A 26,404-nucleotide genomic window follows, 5' to 3' on the forward strand; every position below is an offset into this window, starting at 1 on the left:
AGACATTAGCAGAGTGGCAAGCCATTTCTCAGACCTACCCTCAGAATCAATTTCTGTTTGCATTTGTTATTTATTGCTGTCTAGTTTTATTAGACTTATTTGTGTACAAAGGCATTTTGTAATTAATAGATACGGCACAAAAGTCTTCAGGTTCCTTACTAAATTCACAGAAAAATACGTACGAGGTTAGCAGAGAGAGATGAGGTGAATCACTATGATAATGTACAGGTTATCTGCCCTTCACAGCGTTCAATCAGTTATTTTAAGTCAGAAGTTAAATCAGAAGGTTTTTTTTTCAACTCCATTAAATGTACAGCCGGAAAACTAATGGAGTGACATTTTTATAAATTATTAAATAAATTATATTAAGATTTTTGTCAATATCTTTCAAATTAACTTGAACCCATTCTGTCCAAATTCTATGGGTATCTCTACAGAGACATTATAATTACTTTATTAATTCAGTTTAGTCCCCCTCTGATCATTTCTAACCTTCCATTTCCACCTGGACCACGACAGACTTTTTTTAAAAATTCTGTGCTTCTTATATAAAAATTGGATTTAAATACAAACCATGTTTTAATATTTGATTGATTGAGATGAATGTGGCTATTATGGTAACGTATCACGGTGAAAGATTCTGATTAAATACACAACACAAATAAATTAGGACGTACAATGCGAGGCTAAGCCTTTATTGAGACCCAGGAGTAAATTCACAAGCGTAGAATCCATAGAATAGAAATGAGTTGAGATGACTTACACTGGCTGTGTGTTGGAGCCCTCTCTGGTGATGACGCCCTCTTTGTCCATCAGCATTTGCCTGAATGTGCTCACTTTCTGTCGGATCTCGTCTTCTGTGTATCTGAGGAAGAGCATACGGTACAAAGATAGTTAGGGAAGACACACGGTGGTGAGTTTTTGTCAGTGTTGTGTGAAGAGACTGTGTGAAAACCTATGAAAATACTGTCAACTGACAAATGTCAGTTCAAAATCCAAAGACTAACCGTCCTCTCATCATAAATTATACACAGCCAAATGATGTATATTCTGATGACTCACTGGTATCTGGCCCTGAGCCCAGTGGGCTACTTGTTCAGGGCTGGACTGGTCATACAGTATAACTTGCCTGAGTTGAGAGGAAGTGAAGGGGCAGCGAGAGGAGCTTCCGTTAAGCTGACACAAACAGAATACAGCAGAGTGCTGCAGTGGCACATGAACAAAATAACTGTCTCTGCCACACTGTGGAATATATCCTAATTGGAATTTTTCATTTCAAGTGCATCGAGGTCGTTGGCGGGTGCAAAAGATGAGCGCCACGGCAAACAGCTGTACTTAAATTCATTCTAATCTAACGCTGCGAATGAAACGAACGGCGGGGCGCGACATAAACTTGTTTATGCATTACATGCTCCCAGCGTGTGAATAAAACAGCAGCTTTTGACCACACGCATGACACTGCAGACTGTAACATCACAGCGGGGAGGGGGGGGGAGTAATCATTTAATTCCTGTCTGAACAAGAACAACAAAGACAATGAAGTCACCAAGGTGATCCCCCTGATTTTATTCACATCCCGCGCTGGCTGTGGTAATGAGCTGTAATCAGCGACGGCACAGAGGAAGATGGAGGGGAGAGGCTAAAGACAAAGAATTAATAAAGCTGTGCAAGTGTGGCCGAGGGTTATGCGGAAACACTTTTTATTGTATAATCTACTGATCATATATCAGCATCAACAACAAGAGCTGTATGTTGAGCAAACAATTATGTGTTATATCGCAGTTTCCCATCCAAGCAAGAAAGTAGTTTCGCAGAGTTTCCAACTTTGTATTTAACTCTCAGTGCAGCCCATGACAAGAAAGTCATTACCCCACAAATTGAACCTCACAAGCTACTGTTAGAAAGAAAATGCTGAAACAATTGATCCCAAATCTGCATGACAGACTGTGCGCTAAGTATGAATTATGAAACACCATTGAGAAGCAAAGCGTGCAGCTTACTAAGATCAACTTAACGGGACTTTTCGAAATTTCATTCTTCGCATGACTTTTAAAATTACAAATGTCACAGGTTTCGTGGCAGCCAAACTTTAGTCTGCCCTCTAGTGGACAGAAGACACAACAACCACATATTGACATGAAACAATAACACAAAGAAATGTGGGTTTAAGAGCCATAACCTTGAATTTAACTATTTGGGCATGTAATTTATCTTCCTGTTGGGTACATGACAACGTCACCTCACATACATGAACTCTTCGTGCAACACGCAAACTGTCTGTCACTCAGTGACTGAAACACAGACTCCTCCATGACAAGATAATCTCAATCCCAGCCTCTTCAGCTCATGGCTCAGGACCAACTCTGTAGGCTGGATAGTAAATTCGCCGCTGGCTCGTTTCCGCGTGAAAATGGCATTAGTCTGAGGGGTGTTTATTTTGCTCAGATTAAATATAGCCACCAATATCATGTCTTCTGTGCAGGCTGCTATCAGCACATTGAAGGTGCAGAGAATAAGATTAGGAGAAGTGTGATAGAAAGCTGTAACAGCTGGAAGACGGCCCAAGAGAGGAGAAGCCATCCGGTGTGACAGCACCATCAGGTCCCACTGTAAGGCAATCTCTCAGCCCCAGTGGCTGTCAACTCAGCACAATGGAGGCCACAAACACACACTTTATATTCGGGGATTTTTTTATCCATGATGCAGGAGCCACATACATCTTATTATCTTCTTCCTGACAAGACTCGGGCAGGCCGTGTGCACTTTCAGCTGTCTGCTGTGAACTGAAGAGGAGTTTACAATAGGTAAAAGGATGAGAAGGCACAGAAAGGAAAACCGACTGTGAAAATGGATGCATTCTGGCCAAACATGTGCCATGACTGTGGGGCTTTCTCTCTCGCATTGTGCTGATGATGGTGAATGTGTTAGTGCCTGCAGCTATCTCTGTTGACACCGCATATAAAGTGAGAAAAGAGGGATGAGAGCCTGTGGGTCTTAAGCTCCCACCTCTTTCTGCTCCCCTTCTCTCTCCATCAACTGACTGAAATGCTCGATCCTGATGTCCAGCGTAGTTTCACGACATGAGGCACAGTTTTTTTTTTATCTGTCGAGAGTGTGTATGCCCAGCTTTGGCACTGCTTTCATGGGGTGTAGAAATAAGGGCCAAAAAATATCCCCGACAGCACCTGAATGCCTGCAAGAACCTGATGAAAAGGGAACAGGTTCACCCACTGAGATAAAATTCTACGGACAAAAAGAAAAAAGAAGGAAGAAAAATATGTTAATGCGAGACTGACAACTTTTTTTTGTGATCAATCTTTAAAAACCCATAATGGGCTTTGAATCATTCTCTGTTAACATGGTCATATACTGGAAGTCTGTCAGAAGCTCTTAGAAATAAGCACACAAAAGCAACACTTCTCGCCTCTGCACATTTAATTAGCACTTATTTCAGCTGTAAAGGTAGTTGCTTTCTACCCATAATGCACCACCTGCTCAGGCCTGCACACGGTGCAGAGGAGGGGCTGAGTGGACGGGGTCACCCTGGTCACACCCTGGACAACATCTACTCACACTCTCGGTCAGTTTAGAGTGTCCAATTTACCTAATCCCCAAATCTGCATGTTTTTGGACTGTGGGAGGAACATGCAAACTCCATGCCACCACCGACATCTAATCAATTCCTTTGCCATAACCTGCATCTTTAGAAATTCCACCAAAACCCATTCTTAACTTTTATGCCAGTCACACACAAACACAGCCAATAACAAATCTTCCTTGCTGGAGGTATTGAATGCTGTGCAGGGACACTTGTATATTTTCATTCGTGCATGCCAAGTGAAAGCCATTTAGCCCAGGCCCATTGCCTACAGCATGTCCCCAAGATTTGGACAGCGAGAGGCAGGGGACATTGATCAGAGCGAGGGGCTCCACGCCACACCAGCCATGAAAAATCACCTCAATTAAAGAACCTGATTGGAGTAATTAGACAGCTCCGAGCACCCACACAATTCGCCCATTAAGTCGTGATCCGCAAAAATGAATAGCTGTGGCCCAGCTTAAGCTGATAGTCCTCGATTTGATGAGGACGTGTCTGTGTGGGGCTGCGTGTGGGCGTCTGCTCCTTTGTGTTGGTGTGTGTGCCAGCGATGTCTCTGCATTCGGTGTCTGAAGAGCCTTTCTTTCCCGCACAAGTCATCCCCAGGCGCCGCTGTACACCTCTGAAACTCTACAGCCATCAATCACACGACACAGAGTACAGAGGTAGTTAGTTAGGAAGATTGAATGGTGCTGGGAACACAGCAAGGCAAAACTGAACACCTCCACATTTCTATTTCAGGGGCAGAATTAAAAAAAAAAAAAAAGACCCATTGAGTGCAGCTGCCACAGGACTTTAACTCTCAAGTAGAGAGGATTTTCAACTGATGCTCTCGAGAGCCATAGAGAGCTGGTACCAGGCTCTATCTGCCCTGGTACCAGATAGAGCAGACATGGAATAGCAAAGAAGGAGTCCTTATTGCCCTTTTTCACCTCTATCACAGAGACCAGATGAACGGTTGGAGCACAACAATCTGCCACAGCAATTTCTGATTGCACGTCTTTTCTGCGACAGACATGTAACAACAGCATTTGAAGCTGATTTGTCTGGACGGGGTCTTCTGTATCTCCCTGGGAGCCCCCCTCCAGTGACAGTGTGTAAAATGGGTGATTGTTCCTGAGATTCTTTCCTCTCCAGATTACAGATTAGTCTTATAGGACACAGGCTTATCGTCTTGAGCTTGCAGGAAAAACCTTCATCAGAGCAGTGATGGCCTTAGAGACTCTGATCCCAGCTACTGGCATGTCCTGCAATTTAAAGTGTCGCAGCAGATGTCATTCATGAAATACTGTGGCACTCTGCGCTAAAACAGCTGCAAATTGGCTCTCATGCTATCTCGCTCCTCTTTGACTGAATTTACCATAAACTGTCTAAATGCACATCCCTCTGTTGTTGTTGTTGTTGTGTCTTGTGCTTATGCCTCTTTACTTGGCTTTAAAATAACACATATGTAGATTGCAATACGAACCTGCACATCTCATTTCTCTGCTCGGTGGAGCAGAACAATACCTCCTCTCCCCACCTAATTTAAAAAGCTCCTATGTGTGGGGGGGTTGGAAACACACACACAGTCATTACGGCTCACAGAAACAGAGACTGAATCAAGCAATTCTCAAGCTCAATATCGCTCAGAGAGTAATGTTATCATGAAAGATGCCAACAGTTGTGGGTCATAATTGTGTGACATCTGATGGTGAGACTGCAGACTGCAACAAAGAGAAGACTCCTCCCCTTTGTTTGTAAAGTAAATTGGGAAATGCACACCTGTCTGTTTGGGACGCTGTAGAACAAGTGGCGGGACAAAAATGGCAGCCTCTGTAAAGCAAGGTCCTTGGCTAAAGAACGTTTATTTTAAGTCTTTTAATGAAAAACAACCAAATATATGTATAAATGTTACGTTACTTTTATCATAACATCTGCTGGAGTTTTCTTTCTCTCTCAGTGATCTGCTCAATAAAACCTGCCAGAAGAAAAGTCTAATTACGGTGTAAATCCATAATTATGTAATATAATATTTTAATCACAAAATTATTTTTAAACAGTTATTACATTTTAAGTGCCAATAAAGGACCCCAGGATATTTAAAGTTTTGTGGGCAAATCAGGATTAAAATAATTATAATGAAACATTTGTTTGTTAGTAATACAGAGAATAGACTAAGTAATTAATCAAAATTGTATTACCCATAAACCCCAGCCACAGGAAATGGACAGTTGCAGCAAAACAAGACCAAAGAATCATCATCCTCAGTGTTTATGCTTGTGTTCATTCATCATTGTTCCATGGTTGGATGATATAATATATTCAGCATTAATGTGCAACGTTACATTGATATCACCTGAAACAAATAAAGCTGTCGGCTCTATTGTTAGACTTTGTTCAGTGCCATCATCGTAATTGGGGGGATTTTAAGCTGCTAAGTTGCTATGGTGATGTGGGCCTTTCATGACACGAGAAGAGGTACTTTAGTCGAGTTGGAAGTCGGTGGTTAGATGTGAGGAAATATTTATCGCTGACATTGTTTCACACCGACACGAGTGACAGCCTCGCGGCGACACATTCTGCCTCTGTCTGTGATCAAAGTCATAAGTGGATCATATCTACAGCGGCACACAGCCAAGACAAGGGCGGCGCATTCACTACTTTTTTCTCTACCATTTCAACTCGACTGGTGGATGTGATGTGTCCGTCGTAAAAGATGTAACACGTTAAATCACTTTGTTCCTCCAAAAAGTTATATATTACTGTAACGTATGTACAGTGCATAACAAATATATTAGACCACCAACCAAAGCCAGAGCTGCCCTAAATTAACAGCATTGGTAATCATCAAAATCATTTTTTTTATGTTTCTGTAAAGGTTAATACACCAGTATGTAAAAGCTCTTTCACTGAAATTATAACATTTTTAATGCTAAAACAATTATTATTGTTATCCATGAATTTTCAAATGTACTGTTTTACAAAACAAACTGAAAAAACATTATTATTTCTTGATTAAGATGTCAAATTAAAGTTATTTACTTGCATTCTTGAAGAGAAAAATTAGTTTCAGTAGATAAATGTTATGCTTGATTCATTTCTGACTACTCAGAGAAGTCAAAGTTAGGTATAAAAAAAAAGGGACTTTGTCAAATAAACAATAACATTTTCAGTTAAACAAGTTCTTGAAAGGTTTGAAAAATATTTGTTTTCTTGTTTTTATGCCACCGCTCTAGCATGATCTTCAATGGAGACAGTGGCGGGTCTCATTACTGGAGGTGATCAAACAGCAAACGGGGAGGAGGTGCAGAATCTTGTTGTGTGGTGCTTAGTAAACAATCTTATGCTCAACACCAGCAAAATAAAAGAGATGGTGATGGAATTCAGGAGGCAGAGAGGAGATGATCGACAGTGACTGGAGTGCACATTGCTGACGACCTAACGTGGACCTCCAACACCTAGGCCGGGGTTAAGATGGCTTAACATGACAGAGACAGGATCCGCGATAGAAAGTGTGCTGGTGTACTGCAGCGCGGCACGGTACACCGGTTCTGCGGGGGTGATGAGGACAGCTCAGAGAATCATTGGCTGCCCTCCCGTCATCCCTGCAAGACGTCGTCTTCAACCTTCTGCCCTCTCTTTTATGTGTCGGACAAACCGCTTAAAGAACAATTTTTAATTCATGTATTTTTTATTCACTCTACTTGCAAAGTATGCAATTAGAGTGTGAACAGTGCTATATGTGCCTCTTTTTTTTACTGCTATACGTCTTGTTTTTCTTTCTCTCTTTTCCTTTTACTACATTTTAATTGTATTTTCAAGTGCACTGATGAGACTTGAGACTTGAAGTTGCAAGGTAGTTTGAGGAACCAACGCTGCATGAACCAAAGGATAGATCTATGACGAGCTACACTTACATGTAAACCCTCTTTCCACAACATATTTTAATGTAAATAAACTGCACCACTGTTGTGAGTGAAGACCGTGTTTCAATTTAACATGTTTTCTTAATCTTTGATGACAAATCATGATCATTTTATGAAGTAATATAGCAACAAAACACATTTATGCATAAACAAACCCTCCTAAATTAGTCAGTATGGCCATAGCGTGTCTGTTATTATACCATCTTCTCCACGAGCTACTCTCCTGTTACTCCTCTAACAGATCATGCCTCACGCTCTTCCAGACTGATTTCATGTATAAATGGCCTGACACATGTAACCTACAGCCCAGCTAACATGCAGAAAAGGGCAATGTTGCCTGCAGCAAGAGAACACTCAATGCACCAATGCTGCCAGGTCTTGAATAGCGAAATGAACAGATTCCTTTAATTGCAGAAGCCATCTAATTGGCTCCCCGGGTGAGGCCATCACTCATGACAGACTATTTATCCTGGTCTTATCTCTGGAGAAGAGCATGACTGGATTGGGGGGGATGTGTGTAAAAAAAAAAAAGAGGGAGGGGAATGTCTGCAGTGCTGCAGGGTTAGAGAAGAGGCGGCTGTCCAAACCTCCCCCAAGCCTAATCCTTCACAGAGAGCCTCAGTTAGGGCGGAACCTCTCAAGTGACGTCGAGGCAGAAGCCTTGGTCTTAAATCCATGAAAAAAAAATTAATTGTGTCTAATGTCTGGCATTGCTGTCTGTCTCGAACACTGTGCTTCATCCCCCCGGCTCTATCCCTTAATCCTGCACACATGCACACACACTGTCATTTAAAGAGGCACATTAGAAATTGGAGAGGCAGGATGAGCTCTGCTGAGCCAAGCTTGCAAATGAGATTCTCCTTCTATTATAGCTTAACAAGATGAGTTGAGACCGTCCACGGCTTCGACTCTCGGGCCGAGTGGTCGCTGTCCTTCAAGTGTGACCGTCTGCCAACCGAGCCCATGCAGTGTGAGGAGCTGAGAAGAGCTGGACACTGTAGGCGTCTGGGCCCCTTGTATTCTGTCATCATTAGCCAAGCTGCTGACATTGTTCCACTAGACATCATGGCTCTTTTACATGGCTCTCAAACCAGGGACAACGTGTCTACTCAAGTCCAGGACCTTTACAGATGGCTCCAGTGGACTCCCACAGCTGCATCAGCCTGCTGTAGCTCCACTGTTGCCCTTCAGTCTTGCCCAAAGGCGACATAGACCGGAAGCTCCAATTAACGTTGCGTTTGTGTGTGTGTATCTGCGTCATTACCTCGTTTATGAAACCCTAAAGTTTCAGAACAAACAGTTCAGCCACTGCTGAGAAAATAGGGTTTTATTGTTTCCCTGGGCTCTGCTAAGCGGATCGGCACTTGGATTTGAATGAATTGGTCCTGGAAAGTCCTTGAAGGGTCCTTGAATTTGAAGGTGTGGGAACCCTGTCAATGAGCTTGCTCTTTATTCAATTCATTCACCATTCCTAAGTGAGAAGTCAATCCAATGACACTATATATCAATGACAAAATGAGTTTTCTCTCTCTCTGTCCCAACACGGCATCATAGAGGTGGTCACTGGCAGGTCGCCTGCAGGGTCTTGTTATTTGAGCAGAAGAGTAAACTATTGAGTGTTGCCAGTTATTTTTTGGGACACATTTCACAAACAACTACAAACCAGCTAATTGAGGACTTCCTGTCCAAGTGGGGACAAAAATCATGCCCCCAATGAGAAAGGTTCATTTATGGGTGAGGATAAGGTTATGGTTAAGTAAGGCATGAATGCACCGGTATAATTGTGGAGCACAATAATGAAAAAAGACTTTTACTGTGGCAACTGGAAAAATGCTGATAAAAAAAGAAAAGAATGTGCTGCTGCAAGCAACAGATTATGACTCTAAATGGCTGCTACTGATGAAACCCCATGTCTGTGTTTGAACCCAGATGATGGCACATGTCATATTTATATAGGATGCTACAAAGCTACATGCTGGTTAAAGTGGTATTTCTTTTTAAATGTATTTATCTATTTTTTTGCATTTTACAGATAGAATTTCCAGCGTGCTGTTTTTCCTGTCAGTGCTGCCTCCTGCCGTCAGCTCGGGCACCACTAATGTAGAAACCTCTGACCCACATACAGTCACCTCTCTCCACTTTTTACCCGACAGTGCAGTTCCTTCCCACCTTTCCTGTTTCTCCAACCATGTCATGCCATTGCTAACAGTCCAGTGAGGAGGACATGTTCCTTTTTCGGGGGTTGCTAATTGTGAACACTGCCAATTATATTATCTGGGGCAGCTGGCCAAGCAGGAAGTACCAAAGCCTCTGCCAAAACACTCCCTACAGAGCTCTTCACTTAACACTGAGCTGCTTCCTGTGCTGAGGAAGTCAGTATTTTAAGACAACAGCAAACTCCCACAAGATTTCAGTTTAATTTGTGCCAGGTGTATTCCATCTTCATTCTCTCACCTCGTCATACAATAATGCTATGTTTATTTTTAACAGGAATAATAATAATAAATAAAAGAAAAAAAGATTCAGCATTTCAATATCACGCAGCTTAAAATAGCCATATGACTACTGCTATGTGTCATTTTTCTAACAAAAACACAACACCTTCACGTTGGTTTCCTCTGCTGCTTTTTTCTCCTCTCCAGCACTGCATGGAAATTACTTTTGGCAGCCAACAGATATTGAATGTAATGTTTTGGTGCAGCCTGTGAACGCAGCACCCCAACAGGTACGTACACCCGTCAAAGTCGAGTTCTCGACTACACACCCACTGCTTACATGGATTTCTCTCCAGCCAGCATCTAAGTAAACTGTAATCAAAACACATACAACCGCTGTTCTACTGAAAACACTTGAAATCACATATGAAGTGTGTCTGTGGCGCTTGTTGAAACAAGGCCACTCTCGTTTTCTTGTACACAAACAATAAGGCTTGTTACAGCCTGGACAGATTGCCAGTCCACCACAGGGCCACATATAGAGACAAACCACTTTCACACTCACACCTACGGCCAATTTAGAGTGTCCTATTTACCTAATCCCCAAATGTGCATGATTTTGGAACTGTGGGAGGAAACCGGAGAACCCCGGAGAAAACCCAAAGCCAAGGATGTCACACGAAACAAAAAAGAAAAGGCTTTGGGCCCTTTCAGTTCTGGTATAATAAACATCCATCCTCAGTGAAGGACGTTCAGTTCCACTGTTCTCTGCATTAAAATGTGTCCTGGATATGAGACGACATGAGATCTGATCTGGTCTCAAAGACACACGAACGACGTTGAAATAGACACAAGTAATCTGAATAAAAGCCTGATAAGCCTGATTGGAATAAAAATATGTCATGTATTGTTTATGCCAATCGTCATTCAGATCGGCGTCCATATAAACAGTTGATCCGATCATGACTTCCTGGTTTGGTGTCTTATCCAAATAAGTTTCCCTTTTGTTACTCCTATATTTCCATACCAAAAAAAAAACGAAAGGCACAGACGCAGAGGAGGACAAAAATGTGACAGATGGCGGACAGCGAGGGGACGAGCAGACACGTGCAGCGTTTGTTTACAACAGAAGCTTCTTCTTCTTCTGCCGCTACTTCTGGAGAATGATCATTAAATTTAGCGTTCACGTAAACATGATTTTTAAAAAATTTCACTGTACGAATGTGATTTCAACGAGAGAGAGAGTGAAAAAAGAGGCGAGAGAAGCTAATTGATATGACTCTGTTGTCACATGACACATGACTTGAAAAATAAATCATGTGACGATCTGTGTGAATGTTGTGGCAGTGACCGCGAATAAGTACCAGGTCTGAACCGGGGCCTTTAAATGCAGCTGTCTGGAATGAGAGTGTGAGAATGTAATACATATAGCCGTTTTTGCTGTCATATTATGAAGCACTGAATAGAAAATATTAACGCAGCTGTCAACGACATGTCATCGGTGCAGCACCGCGCTGTCAAAGAGATAATGAAGACACACTTGGAGAAGTTGCCTGCTAATGTGGGAGTCGTGGAGAATAATATGAAGTGGTGCATCATGGACCTGCATGAAGAGCCTGACACAGCTGAGAGTTTTAGCTACAGTGCTGTAAGATAAGATATCAAGAAATGTCAAATTTCTCAGTAAATTGCTAAACCACGAGAATAATAATGAGGATATAATGGTTTAAATGCATAAAAAACTCTGGATTTTTACTTTGGAGGTTGCATCTTGTGTCTGAGCCAACATGAGCTGACTGACAGAGAAGATATTTTTCAGTTTTATTGTACTCTTCAATCTACACAGGCCATGTGGCAGCTTGTGTTTCACTGACCCTCTTAACACACAAGCACTGCCTTTCAGCGTGAAGTCCATTTTCTTCCGTTTTCTGTATCAACAGTGAGTTTCGAGCTGCTAAGTCACAGATACTTACCCCTGCTCCTCCATCATCTCCTGAAGCTCCATACACTTGAGCTCGACCCTCCTCTTCCTCTCATGGTCTAGAATCTCTCTGTGTGGCTTCTTCACCAGGACAGGCTCTGCCTGGGCCTCCTCCTCCTCCTCTTCCTCCTCTGTACCTGGCTGTGCCTCATCGGGCGTAGCTTGTAAGGCCGCGGTCGACGCAGGCACCCCGGATCCTGTAGCTGCTGCCGCTCCTGCTCCGGGAAGAACTGGCTGGGACACTCCATTCGCACCGTCCTTAGGGGAAGGCACCCTTGCTACATCGTACATGGTTACCGACTCTGTGGAGACACAGACAGAAAAAGATGAGCTAAGAGAAGAGAAGGCAGACACTGGAACAGCAGACTTTTCATGTTAGCAATCAGTTATTTAAAATTTTTCCTTCATCTTCATTTTAGAAGATTTTGATAGCCAATGATTTATTATGTCTCTGTCAATGGTGGCGAGAGGGAGTTCTTTTTTTTTTTTTTTTTTATCAGCCACAATGAAAAATTCTGATTCAATTCACATTCAATTCAATCATTCATACAAAAGTACTTGCATTTGACTTTCACATGAACCTGTAATGCAAATGTTTGGCTTTGCAACTCTGCCAATGTGGGCCAATGACAACAATGCTCATGCATTCATGCATTTAAGCAAAAAAGCAACACGGATTCACCATCAACCATTCAAACTCATGCTGCATGGCCACGTATCAAGGAGCACATACTGAAGTGACACAAGTTCAAAAATGTGAATTCCCACAAAGGACTCTTCCAATCTAACACCTGAAGCTGTAAACCAAAGGACCATGAATGCTTTTATTTGTTCTCCACTTTCCCGACCTCTCTGTTTCTGGCTCGTTTACCCACGAAATGATGAAGTGGTCATTTCTGCTATAAAAAAAAAAAGTCACGGTACAAGTGCTGCATGGCCCGGGATCTGATGAAGATGGATCGTCCTGTTCAGGCCAGTATAGAACATGCAGAGAGAGTGGGGAGACCTTCAGGTGCCCACGAGACTTGACCGACCAGCCCCTCACCATCAGTCCCTCCTCAGCAACTAATGGCTTCATTTTTCAGAGAGGAGCCCAGCTGTGGCAATTCATCACTGTCACACGTGGAGACGGAACGACACCGAGGCTGGATGGAGCAAATCTCCGCAGCTCCATTTACATCTCCTGACTTATCTCATCAAAGTGAGAGTGAAAGCAGCTCGACTTAGCTCTCTCTATGTGAGCCGGTTCTGAGAGTCTCTGAGTGGTTATTAGGGATGTGCTTGTTTTTGAGGTGCTGCGAGCTGGTAAACGAGCCGTGGATGTGTGCGCAGCGACATGGCTCTCGGCTGACGGAACAGGTGGTGGGACAGCAGGGGGGTGTTATCGCTGAATCCATTACACAGAAAATCAGCACTTGATATTCCATGACAGCCATCGCTCATCTGCACACACTTGGCTGTAGAAGATTCTGTGGAGAAAGGCTCTCATCTATCAAACGTCGGTAGACAGGAACAATGTAAAGGACCGATGTGTGAGCCGAGGGGAACGTCAACATGTTTGCCCAAACCAGGTGGCAGCAGCCATCTTTAACTACACGACAGGACAACAATACGGAATATGAAAAGAGAAATAAAAGAATCCAAGGGTTAGGGTTAACCCTAACCCGAACACACCAGTCAACCAGACTTCACTGTATTAAAATATCCATCTGTGCAATCATGTCTAAGCTCATTTACCACTCATACATACATACAGACATACAAGTACGACAAAAAAAACAAAACATCCTGCCATTAATGTAGTGGCATCTCCTCGAAATGCCAGGCACTATGCACTTCAAACATATCCCCGTTTTAAAATAACAATCCAAGCCTAATTGGAGACATGTACATAGAACCCTTTTGAAAATCACACAAGAAAAGACCAATCAATTTTGTATTATTTATTTATTATTATTGTAGTACTGCGAATAAACAAATCAATCTATCTAAACTGAAAAAAAAATCATTTTATCTTCAGTAGAGATGGGGAATAACAAGTGTTTTTTTGTTGTTGTTGCACTGTAAAATAGTGCAGAATGCTGAAGAACTTATATAAAACTGTCTCATTTCTCTTTTCTAAGTTCACTATTCGTAATATACTTCATGTTTATTTAACCTATGCACTTTGGCCAGTGACTTTTAAAGCATAAGCTGGCCTGAATGTTTTGGTCAGAGGGCAGAAAATGGACCCTCCCCTTCCTGTCCAGGCCTTAACTGTATGTGTGCAGTTTGCATGTTCTCCCTGTGTTTGCGTAGGTTTCCTCCCACATGTCCAAAAACATGCAGAAGTTAATTGGACACTCTAAATTGACCTGTCGCCTTATGTGAAAGCCCCTCGACCCTCATGTGGAAGACAAAGCAGTAGACAATGGATGGACCCTCCCATCGCAAATGAGATTATCCATAATACCAGATGCGGCGCATCAGAAGCCGTATAGGCCATGTGCCAATCTGTGTTAAAGGGCTGCCGTAAAAAAAAATCCAGCCATCTCATTACACTAATTTATCGTTCCACAGTCATTCTTTTTAATTGCCATGCATGGGGCAGGGCACACAAAAACCTGCTCTCTTTCAAGTTAAAACAACTAAATCATTTCATTGTGCAATTGAGAACAAAAAAAAATAAAAAAATCAGAGCACAAAGAGAGACTTGTCAGCGGGCTGATAAGGAAGCTGAGCACCCAGTTAATTGAGCGAGAGTCCTCCACAGGGACTGAAGGTTATCTGCTATAATAACGGCGGCACCAGCCTCGTCTGCAATTATCTCGAGGGTGTTATAAGACCGTCATGTGCTGATGAACACCGTTGTTAAGTGTCATCATCAGTTATTTTAAATCACAAACAGATCATTGGATAATTAATATTCAATATTCAATTTCATAGCAACGACACTGATTGCTGCCTGAGAGAACAGAGCCATTAGCTTCACGGCCTCTCTCCACAGACTAACAGGAGATTGTTCCTGTTGTCTGTTTCTAACCTTTGCCCGTGGTTTCCTGCACTGTCTGCTTGATTGGATGCTGCTGCTGCAGAAGTGTCTGCTGTGTTGGCTCTGGAGTCTTCTGCTGACATCACATTCTATACAGCAAAACAAGCCTGCTGTGTGAAATGACAGCCAGTAGATGTGCAAACTGCCCCAGTGCCCCGACACAGAAAAAAACAGTATCACGGCCCCTCGTTTACTCCGTTATGTTGTGGTTGTACTGTGGGGAAAAAAAAAATCTCATTAGCAGGCTTATGTTGCATTAGGCTAATGGGACATTGCACAGAGGCTTGAACCACATCGTCATTAATGGGACTTTTTAAATTTGGTCGGCTGTTGGCATCAACACATATACGATTAATGTTATCCCAAACTGTTATTGATCACTATATTGATGAGGAGACAATTAAGCGATGATGCACTCGGACTGTGTCACTGCTTGTAGTGACTTGTTCTTAAAATAAAAAACAACAAAACGAACCTAAGCCACTTGAGGGGGCTGCTGTACTGGTACTTGTAGTAGTTGACGCGTTGTCTTCCGGGTCCAATGAATGAATTACACACAAGATCGTTGTATGCAATCACCAACATTTATTTGTCTAACAAACGGTCAGCGGCGGCGGCGACGACGACGGTCAAAAAACTTTGTGCTTCCCCAGTCAGCAGCACACCTGCCGAGTAATTACCTATTGCTCTTATTTAACACCTTCCTGCCCAGTGCAGAGCGCCACCTACTGTGGCCTTCAATTAGGTATGGCTCTAACACTGCTTGTGTATTTTATCTGCACATATGGATTAGCTGCATCAGGGGTGGTAGAAAATATGTTTTCGTGAATGTGATAACATAAACATAGAGGAGCGTGTTTTTTTTCCTTAAACAGCAAGGCCCACTCAGTACATAGCATACGTATGGATGGCCATCTGCACATTCAGTCTTGTAAACATGCAAACACAGCAGATAAATGCACTACAGGAGAGTCTGCACGTTGAACGTGTGAGTTTTTCATTCAAATATACATATTCTTTGCTGTTGTAAATCTATAGTAGATACCGTAGATTGCAACTTGCATTTGTAAGCAGAAAAAACCCCATCCAACATTGATTTCATCTGTAATGCTGATATAACATCAACATAGAAGGCAAAAAAGGTCTCTGAAGCTCTGTAACAATCCAGCTTTGTAGCACGGATACATTTATCTTGCTGTCCTATTTCTTATTTAAATCTATAATGTATTTAATTGCAATTAAAGTGGGAAAACCACAAAAGCACAACAGGATGCAGCGTTCTAGGCTTGTTTAGTCAGATTCTATTTTACCTGCTACAATGGAAAGAAAATAAGCAGAAACTTGGCACTGGTCTCCTTGGGTCCCGTGTTACTAAAAGGCAGCTCTCTTCCTCTCTAACCCTGTGCCCCTCTCTCACAGCACGGCAGGTCACTCTGTTTTCACAGCCACAAAGGCTGCAATGATTGGATCTCACTCAGTGGTGGCTGCACCTCATCTGTGATTGAAGGGTGGCAATAACTAGGGGCCTGACCTTCACTGAGATTGGCAGAAGCTGAAAAACATGTCCTGGGTGGCTTTCTTTCAACGTTTTCTTTCTCCCTTTATATAAAGAGAAATCGTCTGTGTCAAGGCGGGTGTTCTAGATATATGCTGTGTGCACATTTCAGTAAGTCCTGACTACAGTTCTCTGTTTGCCTTCTTTCCTCTGCTTTTCATCACACCTTTCCTCCAAAATAATCTGGCCCTTGGCTGGAAGCTCGTGTTGTGTTTTTTTAGCATTTTGGCAACCAGAGGGCGTGTTTAGTTCTACCAAGGTCAGCTGTCTCCATTCCAGACACGTTCGATTGCCGCTCGGTGCTGGGAAACAAGCAGCCGCGACTGTTTTTCTTTTCTTTTTGTTAAATGCAGGTTGGATGAAAGGTGCATACAAAATCCGCAGCAAAGATCACAGGAAAGGGAACAGGGATGGAATTGTTTCATGCTAAAACGATGAGTTTTAAATACAAACAAATGTCAAATGAGTCCACACCGTGCTGATTAAACTCCACACGAGTCTCTCTATGTTTCTCAGTAAAGCGGTGTTTACATCTTGTGTCGCCCGGAGACGTTGTGATTGGTTTTAAGTCAAGCCAAAAGGAAGCAATAGGAACATTGTGCTAATAAAGTAAGACAACTGCAAACAAGTATGACTGAAAGCATAAAGGTGCTTCAGAAATTCACTTTCTCAACACTCAAAAAAACGTCCAATGACCTGTTTTCAGATGAAGGCTACAGCACACAAATAATGTGACATCATTTCTGTCCATGAAGACCAAACAGAGGCAGAATAATAACACCAACATTAACGTTAAACAGAACAATAAAAGTTACTCACAGCAGCTTTAATCTCCCATCCCTTCAGTCCTTCATCTTAAAAATGACCACATGATTTGTTTCCACCCTCATACTGGAGGAGCAATGAATTGGACTTCCACCTCACAGTAATAATGCACTACGACTCTGTACAGCAACAGAAATATATATCCAAGCCTTCCTTGTGGCTGTCTGAGTGAGGATAAAAACGAGCTGCACTATTTTGTGCCACAACCCCGAGGAGAGTCTTGGCCATAGTCCATCACTGCCAGGTCCCGGAGACAGAGACTGAATTAGGGAACCTCTTGCTTCACCAAGGCGTCATTAAGCACTGTGACTCTCACCGTCTTCATGTATGCAATGTTTATTTCTATAGTCCTTTAGAACAACCCACAGGTGACCAAACTGTAGACTGGTCAGATGTCTCCAACATACTGTAGCATAGCATGAGTTGAGAGATTAGAGATTTTTTTTTTTGATTGTAACCCCACAGCAGGTAAATAAAATTGTCTTTAAAATGGTGAAATAAAGTATAAATTCAAGTACATATTTTTAGCCATCAACAAAAAAAACACACCATACCAATTTCTGATGCATGTAATTCCTTATTCACTGCAGTGCGTCGAAGCTCTGCGGTGTCTGTACATGCAATTTCACAAATCTCAATGGGACCCAATTAAGCATGACAACAGAACCTGATTGAAATTGAGATGTTGGTGTGTTTTCAACAAGCAGCTGTTCTGAATTCGGTGAATTCATGCCCCGGAAAAAGGCCACCATTCAGCTGAATTTTCAAAAGAAACATGAGGTTGGACCGAGAATGTGTTTCTGTAAAGCACTTCACTTACTTTCCTGTTGGTGCTTTGGGAGCTGCGGCACAGAGCGAAATTAGAGCGCAGCTTCCACTGTGGTTGAGAGAGATTTCTACTCTATCAAGGAAAAAAGAGAGCAGGGAAATACTGCAAGGGCCTGGTTGATACTTGCTTGGTCAAAAATTGAAGCAAAATCTTTTAGAGAACTGGGACTCTCTCAAGAGGTAAAACCTACACTGTCAGGTGTGGAGTTACTGGCTAGAACCACTCAGTTCATCATTTAGAAGGTAATAAAATGGGGCGATAACTCACATCGACATCATCTGACGGAGTGTGGTTATGAGAGAAATACAGATTTAATCTGAGACGGCGGCAGAAAATGCTTTTCCTTTAGTGGAGAAACATCAGAGGGAGCCTCCGACAGAGTGTGACACAAGTAAACCACCGCTGTCCCATTTTCAACGCAGAACAAATTCTGTGCATCACCACAGAGGACGACCCTCGGTAAAGCCTCATTCTCATTCAGACCTGAGATTCTTTGGAACCTGAGTGAACCCACTAAAGAAATTAACAACAAAAATGGATAATTGCTATGCTAATTGCCGGAGGATGAACGTGCAGAAATGATGCAAAAGTGGGTCTTGTGTTCTCCACTGATGCTGATCGAAGCTAAAGCCAATTAAAACCTGTGTGCACTGCAAAAATCATTTCACCCAGAAGTCAAAGCAGATTAAATAAATTCCCACTGGTAAAAATGCATTTAAACCTGTGATTTAAAAGCTTTTTTTTGTTTGTTTTTTTTACTATTGGCAATGACGTATAAGAGACACTGACATCTGGGTCTGTCCTGGCTCACAGTCACACTCGACCTCAGAAGAGGGTTTTTAAAGTTTGACCTGTCAACAGTGCCTTTTTGAATCTCTCCTTCAGCAGGTTTGCGTTTCCCCCAGCTGACTTTAAAGCACAGCTATGCTGTCAGTGCGGAAACTCATAAACTCCACTGTGTTGCCATGTGCCGTGTCTCTGGGGGAGGATGATCAGCACAGCTTCTGATGTGATTAGAGGGGGTCACTGGCAGGGGAGCGATGGGCACAAGTCTGTGTTTCTGAGTCCCCCCCCCCGTATGTCGGTTCACTGCACACTGCACTATATCTACTCAGCCGAAAACATGGAGCACAATTGTAGGGCATAATATAGGACATTCAGAATGGACATTTAGAAATTAAAGTGCTATATTGTCTCTTTTATGTCAAATTAAGCATGGAAACTTTCATGGCAGATTGGGAAGATTGCAATGTTTTATTGTAGAAGCGTTGTGCGTTAGTGTTACTATAAATATATATTATTACTGAGGCTTTGTTTTTGAAGCTGGTCGAGATGTTACATTTGTCTAAACCACTGGACGAGTACATTTGAACACAACCCCATCATGTACTGTTATATGACCTGTTAACCTTAATAAAACTTAAAAAAAAAAAAGCTCCAAGTTCGGAAAGTTATGTACACAACTTCTAATGTCATAATAATGAGTTCATGAGTTCCACTTGAACACATTAGACAGCAAGTAATGAGCTGTACAGTAGCAGCAAAAAGTAGATATTTGTTTATTTCCAAAGAAACCCCTCTCCTTGTGGATATAGAAGTAACTGAATGCATCCATATAGACATACATGTCTATTTTCTTGCTGGTGCAGTATATAAGCATTCATTTCAGGTTAGCATTTTAATTTCGTAAACTAAACAGAAACGTTTCCAGTTTAACATCATGTCTTCGTACTGAAAACCATCTTGTAAATGCAGGTGACCATCGACACACCACAGAGGAAAATCGCTTTAAACTCAGGCAGTTTGCGGGATAATTTTAATCGTTGATAACTTTCACCTCAACATGCTTTTGAGAAATGATGCCCTGGTACTGGCGTCTCAGCATATTGCAGATACAAAAAGAAAACCATGTGTTACAAAAGAAGAAAAGTAGCGTACAAAAGAACCTTAGCCTGTATATTAAACAGCACACACCTTATGTTTGCTCTAAAAAGCCATACTGCACATGGTGTCTCTATAAAACTTCAAGCCTAGCCTTCTGCATACACACAAATCTGCCACACAGCCACTTTAATTAGAGAATATCACCCTGTTGTCCCTGAAGTACAGTTTACCTTAAAGTGAGCTGCTCTCATTAAAGATTTAGTCGGACTTTTCCACTTTAAATACAAGGTCAACTTAAACCTCCTTTCACATTAAAATACTCTAAATGTTTATACCCAAATTAACCCGGTAAAAAGTAATACCATTCCCAACAACAACAACAACAACTTCATAACTCTTACTCTTTTGCATATTTTATTCTAGTCTCTCATTAATAAATTATTTAGATGATCTGATTGATGGACGAAGTACAATTTACTGAGCGAAGTTTTAAAGGTATAAATTGCAACAAACATCGACGCTAACTGCTATGCTAACAGCTGGCAGATGAATGCGCCTCATAGCGTTGCATCAAAAATGTCACACACTGTTGGCAAAAAGAGTAGAAGAAATGATCGTTCACGCACTGGAGCCAAAGCCGATGAAAACCTGCATATGCACAGTCATTTTTGAGCAGTGAGACAAAAATACCACACTTTTTTTTTTCATGATATCATTTCAGTAGAGTCCATATGGAGAGATTTAATGGACTCAGCCTCCATCAAGTGTTCTTCCTCACTCAGCAGATACATCAGGTTTCATCAGCTGCATTGTTTCTCTTATGCTCCTTGAAGATTCAAAGCTGTTTTAGCCAGCAAAGCAGGTTTTCTGATACTATAGCACCCCAGTGTGCTGCGGAGGAAAACCTATAGCTGCAACATAATATGATATGCAGTATATGGTGCTGAAAACCTCTTTCTAAACCAAGTTTGGAGTCTTATTGAATTTTGTAAAAAGAAGCATAAGGAACTGAAGCAATAAATGACTTCCGTTTTGCGGAAGCACGAGTCACGGAGGTTTCTTAAACTTTCTCTAAGGTCATCAGGAGATCAGCCAGCCTCGTGCTCTCTCTCCGTCTCAACCAATATCCATTATAGAATTCATCAAATGTCCAGAAGACAAGCTCAGTCTAAACTGGCTCATCACTGAACCAGCAAGTGCTTTCTGACAGTTTCTGATGTCTTCATGCAAATCTTTATGAATCATTATAAATTTCAAACATTTTTTTGAGTTGAAGTGATTCACTAGCAGCTGGAGCCACAACGTCCAAGAAAAATCCATCAGCTACAATTATCCATCCAAAAGTATTAAAAAAATGGAGATGATTTATCTCCATCCAGATGATAACGATCAAAATGAACCACAACTTCTGTATTGACAGAATTGGATTTTGAAAGAGGCAAGCATGTTGGAGCACTTCAATTTCATAGTCTGTTTCAAATAATAAAAAAGTTAGGAGCACCAGAGTGCACTGCGTCTATAGGAAGCCTTCAAAGTGGAAGAGGTTCCCCTCCTCACAGGAACTCTGGGGAGTCATCAGAGGTACTGTAAACTTTATAGCCCAGAAGATAGGTTTTCAAACTTCCAAAAACGAAGAAAAGGCACTGTGTTAGGAAAGAGAAAGAAATTCAAGCACTTTAAAACTCTGCCATTTCTATCTAAAATTGCTCTCCTGAGAGTAAAATCAGTTTCCAATTTGAACGTACAGAACATACACCGTCTATCTGTCTGCTTAAAAACATAGAGAAAGATCCTCCATACAAATTCTAAACCTGTCTGAGGATCATTAGGGTTTTTGATGTTTCCTTTAGCATCAAAGCAAACACACATTTTTACTTGTTTTTCATGCTGATAATATCGATGTATTACTTAGTATCATTGTTTTATTAAACCTGAGCACCAACAGTCTTCTGGGTGCATTATAGGGGGTTGATATATTAGAAAATCATAATATTTCATGGCTTGATACTGCATCAATTCTCTGCAAAATGTACTGCCAGACTCTTGCCGGTACACAGCCACAGTGCAGTTGTGTTGATTTCTTTCTAAAGGGTGGCCTTCCGTGTCTTACTTACAGGGATCCCATGGGTCCTTGAAATCCTGAAAGATTCTGAATTGGATAAAAATCAAATTTCAAGTGTCTGAAAATCACCCTATATAGACATGGGTTATTGAAAGTGCTTGAATTTTGTGCAAGAAAGAAGTTAAGTCGATATTCGAAGTCGAAGTTATGTCTCCCGCCCTAGTTTGTTACGACAGCGCCACCTACTGCTTTTCGTACGTAGACTGAGCCTACGCAGAACAAACGTCAAAGTCGTAATTGCTAGCTGTGTTGTGGACACTGTACACTGCTAGGTTAGGTGTTTGTTTTACGTGCACTCTGGTGGTATAATTACCACCAGGTTCTTCCTTAGTGTCTGAAATGATATCAGTGATTTATTTACTTATTATTTACTTACTTATTTGCAATTTCCATCAAACAATTCAAGAACAAACTTAAATCCAAGCACAGTAGAAAGCTGTTGGTGTTGCCCTCCCATCTTAACCTGTGTCAGCACATTCAGTCCTTGGATTTGAAGGATCCTGGAAAGTCCTTGAATTTGATGTCAACCAAGGTGTGGGGACCCTGTGAGCAAGTGCACTGCAAGGTTCAAGAATCACAAACCTGCAGTGCAGAATTCTGATCAAACTCTTCAGTACAGCATGCCTTAAAGACATCAGATAACATGGTAATGACATGGATAACATCGGTCTGTTATCCAGTTAACAAGCTGCTCAAAGAGAGATTTGTGTGAATGGAGTCCTTGCCTGCAGCAATCTGGAGCCAATCTCCACATTGCTGCAGCACAGAAATGAGGCTATGCTCTTTTCTATACCTTCCACTGCCACTACTGCTGCTGCTGCTGCCACTGCTGCTTTTTAATTGACACAGAACTCTCGAGGGCAGAGCGATCAGCTTCCTGATACCAAGTGATGCCTGTCAGTTAGTAGCCGCTGTTCATTCCCTTACTGAAATCACCGCCGGACTACAGGGACATCACTCTGGGAACACTCTGCACAGAGCACCTTCACTTCTGCCGGCACAGCACCCACTTTTCATCCCACATAACAATCACCTTTTACCACTGAAAGCAAAACAACAACAACAACAAGAAATCCCAAACTTTCAGACTATGTTGCTTCTCATTCCCCACAGGAACAAAACTTGTCAGCACTACAGTGAGGTACGGTTACTTGTTTGCTCCGTGCAGCCAAAGGGTTGATTGTTTGCTACCTCCACCTTTCCAGGATCACGATCACCAACAGCCAGCAGCTCTTGACTGTCATCACACAGTTTTATGCATTAACAAAAATAAATCACACAGGCTGATGAGTCATGAGCTCAAACCACTGCTTAATTACACAGGGGACTGGGGCTCTTTGTCACTTAGCTTCAGGCCAATGAACCAAATGATTTTTGTATTAGTTCCCCGCCAGCTAACATCCCATTTTGTTTATTTCAGTTCACGTGTTCCAAACCAAAATGTCTCTACCTGATTAGTGAACAAACACGACACCTCTCATTTTATCAGTGCAAAATCAGCGGCTGGAGGTCAAGTGATGTAATCTGAACATCAGTCAGGTCAGGTCATTTTCTACTGATAAAAAAAAAAACCCAAAACACTTTTATTACCTCCAGCAAAGTGGCTTTGTTTTTGTGTGTGTTCGTCTGTGAGCAGTGTAGCTCAAAAAGTAGGAAAAGGAGGAAACTAACTACATTTTGGTGGTGATCTGGAAAGTGAGTGATCTTGATGGGAGGTTTTCTCTTTAGTTGCCCTGATAACGAACAGTTTGACAATTCCTGAATTCTTTCAAAAGTCTAATTCTTGTACTGTGCAGCATTTTGTAACTGTGGCGCCATATAAATAAGCAGGGGAGTCTATATTGAATTTATGATGCATAACCTATGTTTAGGTTCAAAGTTTTTCAAACGGCACTTTCCTTACACAGAGTTTGTACAGTGCATCACTGAGAATGCAATAACTCCTTGTAAACACAGCCATTAAAATCAGTTTGTGAATATGAGCTGCAATTAGAGTTAATTCACTCAAACGGTGAGGAGGCAGTCAGTCGACTTCATCTTGCTTTTGTACAGTGTCAGAGTGCTTTTGCTCGGTAAATTCTATTCAAAAAGCACAAGTTATAGTTTCAATGGTTACGGCATAATATGTAGTAATCAATTATGCTTGTATACATTGTGAGAATGCATTATTTCCATTGTGTTTTTCCTGCAAAAGCACGTCAAAATGGCTACAGCACAAAAAGCCTATTTAATTTATGACCATGCTGAACACCGTAATGTATTGGACAAATTCAAATTTTGACCGGATGATTGAACCAAGAATGTTTGCACCAAACTTCCTGGTGTTCGGTCCGGTCTTGAATAGTGTTGCAAATGTTGTGCATTTTCCTACAGCAGGGGTGGGACATGACCCGTGGAAGAACACATTAACATTTTGGAAGTGGATTTCCTCTTTCTTTATCTTTGTAAAATAGGGAATTAGAATTGTTGGCAGAGGCCAGGGGACACATTTCGCCCCTTGCCCCTGATTTGACAGCAGGCAAAATCCAGTTCCTTTCACAACAGCAAAACTGTCATACTCCCATCTGCTGCTGGAGTTAAACATATGACTCCACATTGAACGGAGCCAATTATGCATTTCGGTCCTTATTAAATCTGGCATGTTGACTGACAGGCTGTATTCTTATTTATAGCTACAGACACATGAGCCAAATCCATATGTCCCACTGTCATTGAATGAGATGCTTCCTTGGCCCGCTGACATATTCAGACTAAATAAAATGCTTTTATTTAGTTATATTTTCGTGTCTTTTGTAGTTTAATGTCAGGGCTTTTCTCAAAAACAGACAGGAATATAACTGTCAACAACTCTTTTGACATTTCCACGCTGGAGTTCTCAGCAGCAAAAAAAAAAAGACGGGCAGTCACGAACAAAATGGCTCAGAGATTGTTAAGGACATTAAAAATCATCGCACCGCATGCAAAAACACCCCCCCCACACACACACACACACTTAATTTCACAGCCTTGTTGTGTTTTTACTCACAATTGTGCAAACTATTACTTTGTAAGAGGAAAGGATTTTGCACTGGAGTTAAACAACTATCCTCAATCAAATTCCAAGTTTGAAGCTTATTTGTAGTGATGCTGGTTAATGTGTGGTGGATTATTGGTTTTGCAGCTGTATTCATGGTGATAAACAGGCCAAGCCACTGTACAATAATTAACCTATACTAAAAAGCATTGCATGCACTTAACTCTTTCATTTTATATTGTGTGTTTGCTTCAGTCCACTTAGGTTATTACAGCTGGGAAGCACACTCTGGCAACACTGATCAGCACAACTGTCACATCATTGTCAGTGACCGAAAACTAAAGCAAAGCCGCCTTCTTCCGCTTAAAAAATATCGTCCACCTCTCTCCTTCTCTGCTGCTGAAACCCTGATTCATGCATTCATTACTTCCAAAATCGACTACTGCGACAGCATCCTCTGTGGTTTACCAGCAAAGCTCCTCCATAAACTTCAACATGTCCAGAACACAACCTTCTCACTCACTCCCACTACAGAGCTCACATCGCCTGCACTGGCTTCTCATCTCGGAAAGCATCCAGTTCAAAGTCCTTCTCCTCACCTTTAAAATCTCTCCATAACCAGCTCCTCCTACCTCACAGAACTGCTCCACCCCGACACACCTCCCACAACCTCCGGTCCTCAGACTCCAACCTGCTACAGTCACCACCCAGGACCCAAGCACAAAGCCTGGGAGACAGAGCCTTCTCCGCTGCAGCCCACTCCCTCTGGAACTCACTTCATCAACCCATCCATGACTGTTCTGATATTCTAATCTATTCAATATTGAATAGATTAGAAGAAAAAAACAAAACAGATTTTGTCATAGGCCAAATTTACTTGCTGTCATTATTCCTTTTTAAAATAAGTCATTTTGAACCACTCCCTCAAAGCAATCACTTAAGCTATAAATACTTCATATCAAACTGACTAATACTGCATAGTCCAGTCATATCAAAGTATATGTATGATGAACAGCAATGATCAACTAATACGAACATGGCTCCACATCTGGAGCTTAAAATAGCCCTTGTCAAAAGTGCTTCAGTGATCGTCGGAAAAAGAAACTGCTCAACTGTCGTGACGATGACAATCGATAGCTTCAGAGAAGTGAGAGCGGCAGAACGAGTGAACAAAGAATGAAACGCATTCACTGTAGTAGCTGTTACTACAATGGCAATAATTA

General features: G+C 41.8%; 1 protein-coding gene across 3 annotated transcripts in view; it reads right to left on the reverse strand.

Moving 5' to 3' along the window:
• Positions 1–26,404, reverse strand: part of srrm3 (serine/arginine repetitive matrix 3) — an 84,649-nt gene that overhangs the window by 26,551 nt on the left and 31,694 nt on the right. For all 3 annotated transcript variants that reach the window (XM_058627433.1, XM_058627434.1, XM_058627435.1), the window contains exons 2-3: positions 11,915–12,224; positions 764–865 (exon numbers count right to left, since the gene is read on the reverse strand). In XM_058627433.1, coding sequence (XP_058483416.1) covers positions 764–865; positions 11,915–12,213 — 401 coding nt within the window. In that variant the 5' untranslated portion in view covers positions 12,214–12,224. The remainder of the gene's footprint in view (positions 1–763; positions 866–11,914; positions 12,225–26,404) is intronic.

Source organism: Solea solea, chromosome 4 (genome assembly GCF_958295425.1).
Source record: "Solea solea chromosome 4, fSolSol10.1, whole genome shotgun sequence".
In the NCBI taxonomy this organism is placed as follows: domain Eukaryota; kingdom Metazoa; phylum Chordata; class Actinopteri; order Pleuronectiformes; family Soleidae; genus Solea; species Solea solea.